This window comes from Clupea harengus, chromosome 14 (assembly GCF_900700415.2).
Source record: "Clupea harengus chromosome 14, Ch_v2.0.2, whole genome shotgun sequence".
NCBI lineage: Eukaryota > Metazoa > Chordata > Actinopteri > Clupeiformes > Clupeidae > Clupea > Clupea harengus.
This window is the reverse complement of record NC_045165.1, coordinates 28,446,065-28,459,957: the sequence shown is the minus strand read 5'-3', so window position 1 is coordinate 28,459,957 and position 13,893 is coordinate 28,446,065. Positions and strand designations below refer to the sequence as shown.

At 41.3% G+C, this 13,893-nt stretch overlaps 1 protein-coding gene across 3 annotated transcripts in view; it reads right to left on the bottom strand.

Moving 5' to 3' along the window:
* The window catches only part of ttll5 (tubulin tyrosine ligase-like family, member 5), an 83,686-nt gene that overhangs the window by 48,675 nt on the left and 21,118 nt on the right, over window positions 1-13,893 (bottom strand). For all 3 annotated transcript variants that reach the window (XM_031580737.2, XM_031580736.2, XM_031580738.2), the window contains 6 exons: window positions 13,754-13,823; window positions 11,327-11,411; window positions 6,519-6,620; window positions 6,065-6,156; window positions 5,694-5,801; window positions 3,216-3,297 (listed from right to left, as the gene is read on the bottom strand). In XM_031580737.2, coding sequence (XP_031436597.1) covers window positions 3,216-3,297; window positions 5,694-5,801; window positions 6,065-6,156; window positions 6,519-6,620; window positions 11,327-11,411; window positions 13,754-13,823 — 539 coding nt within the window. The remainder of the gene's footprint in view (window positions 1-3,215; window positions 3,298-5,693; window positions 5,802-6,064; window positions 6,157-6,518; window positions 6,621-11,326; window positions 11,412-13,753; window positions 13,824-13,893) is intronic.

Sequence of the window (13,893 nt, the reverse complement as noted above, 5' to 3'; positions counted from 1 at the left end):
TGCAAAGAATATTCCACCAGAAAGAATAATTTACCGGATCATCAAGAACTTCAGGGAGAGGTTCAACTGCGGTGAAGAATTCTTCAGGACGTCCGAGAGTGTCCAGCAGGTCCCAGGTTGCCTCCTGAGAAGTCAGCTATGGAATGGTGTTACCACCCATGCAGAGCTTGCTCAATATTGAGAGCAGGTAGGTGGGTTTGCATCTGCACGCACAGTGAGACGAAGACTTTTGGGCAATGGCCTGGTGTCAAGAAGGGCAGCAAAGAAGCTTCAAGAAAAACATCAAGGACAGACTGAAATTCTGCAGCAAGTACAAGGATTGGACAGCAGACGACTGACTGGCTTCATCGGAGAAAAGTTATGTTCCCCCCTTTCGACTGTTTGGGACATCTGGAAATGTGATTATCCGGAGAAGAAAAGGTGAATGCTACCATGAGTCCTGTGTCGTGTCAACAGTGAAGCCTCCTGGCTGCTTCTCATCCAAGGGAGTGGGCTCACTCACAATTCTGTCCAAAAACACAGACATGAATAAAGAATGGTATCAAAAGGTCCTCCAAAAGCAACTTCTGCCGACGATCACAGAGCAATTTGGTGATGATCCGATTTCCCAGCATGATGGAGCACCATGTCACAAGGCAAAAGTGATAATGAAGTGGCTCGGAGATCATTACATTGAAATTTTCTTCTTAATCCCATCAAGAACTCGTGGTCAATCCTCAAAAAGCGGGTGGACAAGCAGAAGCCCACAAATTGTGATCAACTCCAAGCGCTAATAAGGCAAGAATGGATTGCCATCAGTCAGGATTTGGCTGATATCCAATATGCCAGAACAAGTTGCAAAAGTTATGAAGGGTCAATAGTGTAAATATTGAGTCTTAGCATACATTTTATATATTTGCCAATAAAAGCCTTATGCATATAGAGTTTCTTCAGTATACCACATACTGAAGCGGCAAAGTTTGCAAAACACAACATTTGTGTCACTGCCAAAACTTTTGGCCATGACTGTATTAGTGTTGTCACGATACCAAAATTATGACTTCGATACAATACCTGCCATAAATATCATGATACCCGATACTTACGATACTACAAATACGAAACAATACCACAAATACGATACGTTACTTGCATATTTATCGATATATTTAAAAATAAAACATCTGTATGGTTCCCATTTTTACCAGCTCAAGATCCACCCTCAGGCTCCATCAGCATGTAGCCTATTGCATCAATTGTGTTTCATTTGGTGCACTTCTGTGAGCATTCTGACCCCATTAGTGAAATTGTAAAAATGTTTGCATATATAGTGTTTTCTCTCTAAAGTTGAATTTTGACAATGAATTTGGCTACGTTCTTGCTGCCAAATTGAAAGCTAGATCAACGTCTTAAACGAGGCTACATACAATAGGGCCATCAGATATGCCTTCAGCTAACCTATCCTTAAAAAAGGGCCTTCTGTAAGGATAAACACGAACCGTACTACTGATGGAAGTTAAATGCATCATTTTCAGATTATGGCAGTTAACATTACTGGTTTCATTACGTTAACCACACTGCATTATGATCCTTGTCCTACGCATCGTAAAAATTATGTGATGGAGAAAATTGCTTGTCGCTAAAATAGGCTAAGGCTACTCGTGTTAGGCAGTATATGGGTGAGCTTGGGGGTGTTCATGTTTGCAATCACATTTGCTAACCTGTCGTTATTTGAACTCTTTGGAAAGTTCGGGGTGTCTGTCTGAGAGGTGCTTTACCATATTAGACGTGTTGCCTCCCTTTGTCTGAGTCGCTTTAAAAGAAAATTTGCAGATGGGTCTCTGTGTGTCGGTGGGCTTTCCTTCACTATCTGCGATGTATCTAAAATAATTCCAGATTTCACTTCTGCCATGCCACTCTGCCATGCCACTTCTGCCATTATCAACAAGCCGAGGATGGTCGGCAAAAGCTCCTGAACTTGAGGCCATGTCTCCCCTGCTGTCTGTTAGTGAGGGCTGCCTGCTGCGTGTGTGAGAGCTAGCAGCCCCGCCCATGCAGTCACTGCGTGCAGGCAGCTTGACAGGGAGCGGAACGTGAGCGTGCTCTGATTCGGCAATATTTTAATGAAGTATCGATACTAAAAATATGCAAAATCGTATCGTTTACAACGTGAGGGTACCGCGGTACCTTTTGTAGTATCGATACACCGTGCAACATTAGACTGTATACGGAAGTGGCTTATAATTCATAATAACACCTACCGTAATTTTACGACTATTAACCACTGTTTATACATTGGTTTTTAAACTTTCTGCAGCCCTTTGGTTAATATTTGGGTGAGGTTTATTTTCTTTCCACCTGGAAGTTAGTAACACACACAGTAACTCTGCCAGGTAGAATGGGCCTCTCTCCCTCTTACGAATCCCATTAAAAACAACATGGGATAAAACACATTTTCTTTCGTACTCAATCTTCCATAATGGTAAAGAAATCGGGTGTGTATTCCCACCTAACCGTAGCCTATTTAACAGGATGCTAAGGTGCTTGAACCTCCATGAGAGGTGTGCAAAACATGCAAGGTCTCACACCAGTTAACCTTGCTTTGAACTATACTTGCTATCTCTAGCTTAGGGAACCATCTTAACAGTTGGTAATTACTAGCATGTGCAATATGAACTCATGTTAATATGAAGCTGCACAGGCACCCAGAGGATTTCTATCTATCGGAGCTTTTTAACTATCCTAGCTATCCAATGCTTAGGGAATCATCTTCACAGTTGGCAGCTGCTAGCGTTAAAAGGGATTCTACCTTTTCCTATTATAATTTTGAGGAGGCTGTAGCATCAGCTAGATAACTAGCTATCATGTCATACACATGGAACTAAACCATTTAAGGTTATTTAAAAGTTTCCTTTAGCTAGCTAGCCAGCTAACATAGCAACTAGGCAACCATAGCAACCAAGTAACACCGTTTGCTGCATAACCTGAAGCAAAGTTTTTTGCTTGAAATGCCCATCCCATAAAACTTTTAAATGGCTAGTAGTGTGCGCACCACGACTACATGGCATTTAGTTTTACGTGACAAGATGATTTAACATTGAATAAACTGTGGTTAATACACAGGTAAAACACATACAATGAATGTAATGATGTTTATGTACGGTGTGATTTATAGTCTGGAAAATACGCTATAAATATAATTGCATACTCAGAAGATCAAAACATCTGTCACTCACCAAGCCAGAGAAGGGGAGAGGTTGACCTCCAGGAGCCAAGGTTTAAGGTTGGTATCAATTAGGACATCAAAACCATAGAGTTCTGCAGACACATCCAAGCACAAAAATACAAACATGGAAAACATTGAGGTTAACCCAGTCGACTCTGATATTCATGGATGACTGATTTTAAACAACAGACTCCAAATAGTGAAAGGAGAAACATAAATAGTGAAAGGAGAAAGCAAATCAAGCTAAACTTACAGCTTCGTGTGGGCGTGTTGTGGGAGCTAGTTACTTAGGACTGACTGATATTAGGACTGTCATTCCTAATTCTGATTAATACCCTAATGCAAATTCTCAGTTTCCAATACGCAGGTTATGTGCATTGCATGAATGTGCATACATCTTACCAAAATACCTTAACTGCAACAACGAAAAGTTAATTCAAAAGTCAACACATAATTCAGCATAATTGTGCAAAACCCTTGCTGTGTTATATATCTCAAAACTTATTGTGACCATTTATCTACCAGTGACACATCAGTTTGAATCATCATCATCACTTATACCAAGCTATTTGTAAGCACATTTACATCAAACTGATTGTCATGACATCACATAAATCACATAAAAAAGAACACAGGAATTTGAGAGCAATAAGACAACTACATATATTATATACATTTAGGACTAAATATGAATGCTGAAATTCATCAAATAGCTTTTCGGGATACAACCACCCACGACAAGAACAAAGCAGTAGGCCTGCTTTTGGCAGAGATAATGCTAATAATATCTAAAAGTTATTAATATATAACAATGTGAGCTAAGTAATAGAATAGAATGCTCAATTCAAGCTACTGACACTCGTTTATCAAGTCAACATTATTCTCAAATTTGTTAATAAACATTTCTACAGACTAAAACTAGTCCTACCGTCAGCAACAAACACATCCTATCTCATTTCCTCTTCAGTCTGACTACTAGGAAACTTAGAGTGCACTATCCACAGAAATCTTCCACTCATCATCATACTGGAGCCTCCAAACTAAATGAATATTTTAATAGGCCTACTTGTCAAAACTTTATTTGATATTTAGCCAGATCAAATTAACTGTATCAGACTGTACTGATACAGAAATAATCAAAAAATATATTTTTCAAACTTCACTATTAGTTGCACACCTGCGTTTAACTATTCAACAACACATTTATGGGCTAATACAAATTCTCAAGCTAGTCATCAGCACATTCTCATGAAACAATTTATCCCTACGCAAAAAGTCAACCTTAATGCAAAACAATCTGTAGATTTGCTTTTAAATGAATTAACTGCTAAAATTGTGTCTGATTTCCCCAAAAATTGGGATAAAATGGAAAATGCTGATAAAAAAAAAAAGAGTGAGTGTAAATTCGAATCACCCTGTACTAAATTGAGTACTAAAACAACAAAATATTTCAGGCTTTACTTTTTCAAATTAAAACTTGTAAATGTAAACAATGTGGCATGGAACCCTCTCCAGAGAAAACTACCCAAATGTGTTCATGGTTAGAGAAGGCACAGTAGACATTTTCCACACACTTCGTGACCACCGATAAACAATACTCAAATTACCTTTGAACACAACCTTATGGTATGGTTTTCAGTAGGTTAGAAAAATCTCATGGTACCGGCTGAATATTCAACACTTCTCAATAAAGTCATGGGTTTTTGTTGTCTCCTTTGAGCAGGGGACATAACACTACCCATGGTACTCAACACCAACAGGCTCAACAAGGAACATCCCTGGGAAGATTAATATGCCTAGAGAGGAGAGTCAAACAGAAACAGAGATGGGGTGAGAGAAAAAGAGCAGAGAAACGGTGGAATGAGAGGAAAAGAGAGGAAAACATGTAGGAAAAAAAAAAGGGAGAATGAGTGCAAGAATGGCTTTAGGCAGCACACAAATAAATATAACGGTCAAAGCACAGAGAACAAGAGTAGGGAAGAGAAATGGAAGGGACAAAATGGAAAGGTAGAGTGCAGGCAGAGGGAGTATGTGATGAGGCAAGAAAGACTTCAGACAGTGTACACAAATAGAGGGATGGGAATAGGGGGAAAAGAAAGACAAGAAAGACTTCAGACAGTGTACACAAACAGAGGGATGGGAAGAGGGGAAAAGAATGACAGAGGAGAGAGAGACACACTAGAAGACTCAAACTACATTTCTAGACTACCAGAGAAAGAGGAAGAGAAATGCAGCATCGCAGCCTGCTAATACGGACAATATGGAGAATAACTGAGTGGCTGACTAATAAGCCTAGAGCTGCACTCCACACACACACAACAGGTCAGTGGCAGGGTGAAACCTTGATATCGGGGCAGCAGTACCATGTTTGTTGAAAAGATTCCTGAAAGCATCCAGTTGCCCAGCCCTTTCCTTTTTCTAACACTTGAATGGCCTAACAGCCAACTGTGGGCAAACATGGAAACAAGCCATTGCGTGTGGATCTTACCAAAGCAATTGGTCCTGTGGGGGATGAACATCTTGCAGGCTGTGGCAATGTGCAGTTCCACACTCAGCAAAGCTTTTATCACCAGGTCCTCTATCTGCTCCATAAGCACTGCAACATAAGAAGAACGGTCTCTGTATATTTGAACTGGCTGTACCACGTGACTACAATGACCCATAAAGTACATGTATCATAACTCACATTCTAATGGTTCAATACAACACTTTATTTCATTTGTTTTAAAACCATCCTTATTTGCAAAGTGTTCAACAGGAGCTTGAGAACTTCAGAAGGTGCTGGAAAAGAGGCAGAAAACTGTAAATTCCACAGGTGTGGGAGTTGGCTGTGGATGTGAAAGTCTTCCACAAACTCACATGTGGTGTCCTTTCCGTGCCGCCTCAAATACCGCAGCATTGCACTCATGCTCCACTTGTTGCCATAATCCTCCACATCGGGGTCATCACAGCTGCACAGAACAAAAAACACAGTGTCTACATAATAGCACTTCAGTAGACCAGCTTGGTGGAAGTGGTACTTGGTTTTGATAGCAAGTTTATAGTTCATTGAGAGGCAACTTTAAAAGAATATGACTGCTTTTCATTATCCTTTGTCGACACGATAAACCACATCACAAACACGTCATTCAAAATGTCACAGAATGTATATATTATAGATTACACTATTTGTCTGAATTTGTGTCTAAATTATATTATACTCAATTGATTGGTTCCTACATGTGAAACCGTAACTTTGGTTTAAGCATATAACTTTAAATGGAGGGAGAACAAGACTACAAATCTTTTCATCCCGCCAGACTCTCTTGCTTACCTGACATAATCACTGCTCTTCTTGTTAACACTGTAATTGGTCAGGTGCATGAACTGATTCTTGATATGCTTTGTGTTGTGCTCATACTTCACAGTGGCAAACCTACAAAAGGAAAAAGAGCCTGTTTTTTTAGTACATGGAAAGGATGGAGAAAATAGTTAATTCATTACATTGATTACATTGGTTGCTATGGCGGTCCCTAGGTAATCAATAGGGTAGTTTTGGCAGTTGAGGTGGCTAGGATAGTTTTGGTGGTCTTAAATATTTTAAAAGTTTACAGAATTACAAAAATGTACAAAATCCAAAAATAGATAGCATTAAATCAGGCTGAAAAGATGTATTAAGCAAAGTTTGATTCAAGTTAAACAGTTCAAGTTAAATTAAATGAAGAACATCAGTTATTATCAGAATCAGAATCAGAATCAGAATCAGAAAGGTTTTTACTGCCAAGTAGGTTTTCACCTACGAGGAATTCTTTGTGGTACAATGGTGCAAACAATAAACATACACAATAAACAATACACATATTAGGTTACAGCAGGAGTGTGCAAAAAAGGGATTAGAGTCCGTGTTGGGGGGCGGGGGTCCCGGGCCTTGTTGATGAGGACAACCGCAGACGGGAAGAAGCTGCTCAGGTGGCGTGAGGTTTTGGTCCTGATGGACCGCAGCCTTCTGCCGGAGGGGAGTGGCACAAGGAGTTTGTGTCCAGGGTGGGAGGGATCAGCCATAATCTTCCCTGCACGCCTCAGGGTCCTGGATGCATACAAATCCTGGAGAGATGGCAAATTGCAGCCAATCACCTTCTCCGCAGAACGAATGACACGCTGCAGTCTGCTTTTGTCTTTGGCAGTGGCAGCAGCGTACCAGATGGTGATGGAGGAGGTGAGGATGGACTCAATGATGGAGGTGTAAAAGTTCACCATCATTGCCTTTGGCAGGTTGAATTTCTTCAGCTGCCGCAGGAAGTACATCCTCTGATGTGCCTTTTTGGTGAGGGAGATGATGTTTAGCTCCCACTTGAGGTCCTGGGAGATGATGGTGCCCAGGAAGCGGATGGACTCCACACTGTCAACTGGGGCGTCACTCAGGGTGATGGGGTTGGGAGGGGCTGGGTTCTTCCTGAAATCGACAACCATCTCCACTGTTTTCAGTGCGTTGAGCTCCAGATTGTTCTGTCCACACCAGGTCACCAGATGGTCAATCTCCCACCTGTAGGCAGACTCATCACCACCAGAGATGAGCCCAATGAGGGTGGTGTCGTCCGCGAACTTGAGGAGCTTGACGGACTGGTGACTGGAGGTGCAGCTGTTGGTGTACAGGGAGAAGAGAAGAGGGGAAAGAACGCAGCCTTGAGGGGAACCGGTGCTGATGGTCCGGGGGTCAGAGACATGTTTTCCCAGCCGCACGTGCTGCCTCCGGTCAGACAGTAAGTCTGTGATCCACCTGCAGATGGAGTCAGGCACACTCAGCCGGAGAAGCTTGTCCTGTAGCAGAGCCGGGATGATAGTATTGAAGGCAGAGCTGAAGTCCACAAACAGGATCCTGGCATAGGTTCCTGAGGTGTCCAGGTGCTGGAGGATGGAGTGAAGGGCCATGTTTACTGCATCGTCTACAGACCTGTTAGCTCTGTAGGCAAACTGGAGGGGATCCAGTAGAGGGTCAGTGATGGCTTTGAGATGCCGCAACACAAGCCGCTCAAATGACTTCATCACAACAGAGGTCAGAGCAACGGGTCTGTAGTCATTAAGTCCACTGATCTTTGTTTTTTTGGGGACGGGGATGATGGTCGAGGTTTTGAAACAGGCTGGTACGTGGCATGACTTCAGTGAGGAGTTAAAAATGTCTGTAAACACCGGTGACAGCTGTTCAGCACAGTGCTTTAGGATGGATGGAGAGACAGAGTCTGGCCCGGTTGCTTTGCGGGGGTTCTGTCTCCTAAAGAGTCTGAAGACGTCCCTCTCCATAATGGATAGAGTCGTCACTGTGGTGGGGGAGAAGGGGGGGTGCTCTGAGGTGGGCAGCTGTGGAGAGGCATAGGCCTCTGCTGTGGTGGGGAAGGTGAAGCTGATGGGCTGGAGCTGGTGGGTGGTGTCACAGGGGATGGTATCAGGACTGTCCCATTGTCTTTCGAAGCGACAGTAAAACTCGTTCAAGTCATTGGCCAGGCGTGGGTCGTTAGTGGAGTGGGGGGCTCTAGGCTTAAAGTTTGTTATCTGCCTAAGCCCTTTCCAGACAGAAGCAGAGTCGTTGGCTGAGAACTGGTGTTGGAGTTTCTCAGAGTAAAGACGTTTAGCATCTCGCACCTCCTTGCTAAACATGTATTTTGTGTCAATAAACCTGTCTCTGTCCCCACTCCTGAATGCCTCTTCCTTCTCCAACCTTAACTTTCTGAGTTTAGCTGTGAACCAGGGTTTGTCGTTGTTATAACTCACCCTGGTGCGTGATGGTAAACAGCTGTCCTCACAGAAGCTGATATATGATGTCACAGCTTCTGTGTACTCATCCAGACTGTTGGTAGCGGTCCTGAAGACATCCCAATCAGTACAGTCCAAGCACGCCTGAAGATCCTCCACAGCTTCACTGGTCCACTGCTTAGATGTCCTCACAACAGGTTTGCAGAGTTTTAATTTCTGCCTGTATGCAGGGATCAAATGGACCATGACGTGGTCAGAGTGTCCCAGTGCAGCCCGGGGGACGGCATGATAGGCACTGCTAACTGTGGTGTAGCAGTGATCCAGAATGTTCTCCTCTCTGGTCGGGCATTTAATATATTGTCTGTATTTGGGGAGTTCGCGGGTGAGATTTCCTTTGTTAAAGTCGCATTATAATAATAATAATAATAATAATAATAATAATGTATCGGAAAATAATTCCTAACTGGACGGACAGGACCCTGCCACCCAGTGGAGGATGAATGAAATGTTTGGACAGGCTTTTTACAGCCCTGTGACTGCCACAGATGACAGATTACTTTCTTTTTATTGCCAGAGCATTTGATTTATTCATGGCTGTCAGGATGTAAAGAACATTTGAAGAAATATAACACAAATGCTTCTAAAATAAATTGCCTAGTCTGCCTTTAATCTCCACATTTCCAACATGTCTTTATAAATACGTTTTGTATATTTTCTTCATTGTTTGTATTCAGCTATTTCAGGCAGACAAGATCAGGCTCCAATCTAGATGAATGGAGAGTTTGGATGGTCAAAGGGACATTAAAAGTAAATCACATAAATGCCATTTACATTTTTTCTTCATGTGCTTTAGTAAGGTATTATTTATTATTTATAAGGGCTTTATTTATTATGCATTATTTATTATTTATAAGGGCTTTATTTATTATCTTGATTTACTAACTGTGCATGTAACTCATTTTGCAGCACACCTATTGCTATTGAAACGGTGGACATAACAGAACATTCAGGTGAGGCAAAACAACACTAAGAGGGCACATCTGGTCTGAGCGTACATGGAGAAAGACCAAGCTACAGGTCCACCTTGATATCTTTAAGGATAAACTTTCAGTCTTTAATAAAGCAATAAGAAATGCTAGGAAGGATAATTTCTCTAATTTGATATCATGACTCAACAATGTGATTGGCTACAGGGAAGGACTTCCAGCTACAGATCCACCATGTTTAGCGTAACAAACACCCCCCCCCCCCCCCCCCCATTAATTTGTCTCTCAGTGGTTTGTCTCCTCCTCTTATAATGTCTCCGGCTCTCTCAAATGCGCGTAGCTAGATACGTGCACTTATGCGAGAATTGGAGAAAAGGAAAAGTCATCTGGGCATTTGCTAATCTGTCAATCTACATTTGAAGTGTTGGATCTGCTTTTATGGATCAACCAACACACTCATTCATCCCAGCTTCCACCGACATCATTTTGAGACATTCTTTCCTCTGCACAATTCCATGCACAAAAAGGTCTTCATACACACAGAAATAGCCTAACCCAGTGGTTCTCAACCTTTTTTCAGTGATGTACCCCCTGTGAAATATTTTTTCAGCCAAGTACCCCCTTACCAGCGCAAAGCATTTTTGATTAAAAAAAATACGTAATACACAGCGCTATGCCATCATTGTCTGATTTATTAAACTGTCAACACTGAAGATTGAACATTGTTGCATTGAACTGAGTGCTTTTGCAATAAAATTTTAGTGAGAAACTTGTGCTTCACGGAGAATCTTTGTCAGTCTTGGTGGCAGGGAGGCAACTGCTCTGATCAAGCTCTTCTCCAGGCACAATCTGTTTCTCTGCTTTGTTTTGATCACAGTCATTGCAGAGAAAGAGGCCTCACATAAATATGTGGAGGCAAAGGATAGTAGCTGCTCCAAAGCTTAGCAACCCATTATTTGCTGACTTCAAGTTACAATGACTTTCCGTTACGTTAAATGACCGGACTACTTGATATGATATGATTGAATGATATGCTATGAAAGATGTGAATTACAAGCACAAAACCCGTTGCCAATGACAGCGGTCATTAACTTTTCGCAGCTGTGAATATCAATACATTACAGACCTGCAAACGTTGGGGTGGCCCATTCAAATCAACGCAACTTTTGGAACATTCTGAAGAGCCGTATAATAACTATTTTTACAAGTGTCGCTGCGCGTCGGGGTGCTGTTCGCCCCGTCGGGATTTATTATTGGATAATGACCTCCGGACAATACATTATCACTTACTGAAAGTGAGAACCACTGGCCTAACCTATGTCTAGCATATAAAGTAATGCTACTAGAAAATGCTACATTTTGAAAGACACAATTTTTTTAAATGTAACCAGAAAACATTGCATGTTACCTGGCAAGTCCTTCTTCATAGAGGTAGATGATGACAGGGTCATAGGAAGTGACGACTACATACAGCCGCACGTCAAACTTGAAGTCTACAAAAGAGAAACCATTAGCACTAATTCACCTCTTTGTATACCATATTTAATATATTATACATCTATAACAATCTGTATAGATGTTGCTCACCACTGTTAATAACACTGTACATACTGTAAGATATAGCATGACTTATGCTGTAATACTTAATTAGTTATACCTGCACTTAAAATAATGTAATAATAATACAATTTTTTTGCACTTACTAGATGCCAACTGCATTTAATTGGCTTTGTACTTGTACAAACACATGTACAAAGCCAATTACAGTGCTGTGAAAAAGTATTTGCCACCTTCACGATTTCTTCTAATTTTGCTTATTTCTCACATAGAAATGTTTCAGATCATCCAACTAATTATAATATATGACAAAGACAACGTGAGCGAATGCAAAAACGCAGCTTTTAAATTATCATTTCATTTATTGAAGGTAAAGAGTTATTCAAAACCTACATCACCCATGTGAAAGATTAATTGCCCCCCTAAACCTAGTAACTGGTTGCGCCTCCCTTTGGAGCAACAACTGCAATCAAACGTTTGCAATAACTGGCAATTATTCTTTAACATTACTGTGCAGGAATTTTGGCCCACTCTTTGCAGAATTGTTTTAATTCAGCCACATTGGAAGGTTTTCGAGCATGAGCTGCCTGTTTAAGGTCATACCACATCATCTCAATCTTTTCTGGCCACACCAGAACCTTTATTTTGTTTATTTTGAGCCATTCGGAGGTGGCCTTGCTTGTATGCTTCAGATCATTACACAACCCAACTGTGCTTGAGCTTTAGGTCACAAACTAAATCACAGAACACTCTCCTTCAGGATTTTCTGGTAGATGGTTCATGGTTCCATCAATTATGGCAAGTCACCCAGGTCCTGAAGCAGCAAAGCAGCCCCTGACCATCACACTACCACCACCGTGTTTGACTATTGGTATGATGTTCTTGTTAGGCCCGACGCGTAGCTAAGAGATCGACATTCATTTGTGCGTCGTCTGAAAACATCCCAGGTCTCCTTGCTCGATCTCGCACCATCTCATTCATTCACATTGCTCATTTTATAAAAGTCGCCATTAAAATAACAAAAATGACAATGGGACACTTTCAATAAAATTATATTTAATTTAAACATTAGGCCTAAACATTCTAAATCAATCATAAATGCTTCGTAGGCACTGGGAATAACAACGTTAGGTTAATACATGTAACCTAAATAGCCTATGCTGTTTAAACTTAATTAACTAAAGTTACGAGTGAATTGGGACTCGATAGACTAACATTAGGCTGTTGTTAACATTTGTTTATGTTGATTTGGATATCTCCATTAATTGTGCATCCGTGGAAAACATTTCTCATGTCCCCTTCGTCTCTGATGATATCGCTTCCGACCACTCTTGCTCTCTTTGCCGGTGGCTCGGTGTTTGAAGTGCCTTCTCCAGCAAGGATATTATCGTAACGGTGTTAATTACTACGTTATTCATTGGCTACCCACTCATCAAAAGTCATTCCCCCCAAAATATAAAATTTTACACGAACCATGTTTGGTAACTGTCAAGCTTGAAATGACAACTAACAAGTGTTGCCAACTCCTCTGTAAGGAAAGTCGCTGTTAGCTCCAAAAGTCGCTAGATGACGTAATGAACTAATTCGCATAATATGCGAATACAAAGTTCTAATATTTTTCCCGTGAATACAAAGTTCTAATATTTTGCTGCTATCTAGTCAGACTGGCCGGGCAGGCGCTGTGTGAGTGGGGAGGAGACGACGACAGCCCTCGCTGTACTCAGCTCTCGTGAGATCGGTTGCAACGTGAACTGCAGATCTGTGTCAACACAATAATCCACCAAATGACAAAAATAAGTCGCTAGATTTGTCGCTAGGCGCTTTTTGCTAATTAAGTCGCCAAGGGGGTCTGGAAAGTCGCCAAGTCGGTCGGGCAAAATCTACCGTTATTTTGAGTGCACTGATTGAGTGCACTGATATGGAACGCTCAGGTAAATGTAAACAGGTGTACAGTACATAATGGCTCAATACAGTACACCCCTTGACTCACTCTCAACCAATCAGAATGCTTGATTTCATCTACACGTATTATAATTTGTGTTAACTCAAGTTATCTTTGTATTACAACATAACTCTATTTTGGCTCTTAAATTAGTTGCGGTTGCTGAATTTAGCAAATGACTCAATGGAATGAGTACATACAAGAGGGTGAGGGCACAAAGGTGATAAATACAAGTAGAGTTGAGAGACTATATAAACTACAAAACTCCATCCATCATAAATACGTAAGTAAAATGTCTAGATATTCTAAGACACCTGGGAAGATCATCAGACTCACCATCGATGAGCAATGGGTTGTTGATGTAACGGGACACCAGAATATTCTCATCCAAAGAGATCTGGCTGGGCTGTAAATGGATTAGGAGAAAGTTAAGTACATACACAAAACAACAACAGACTAAAACATTCGACATGGCA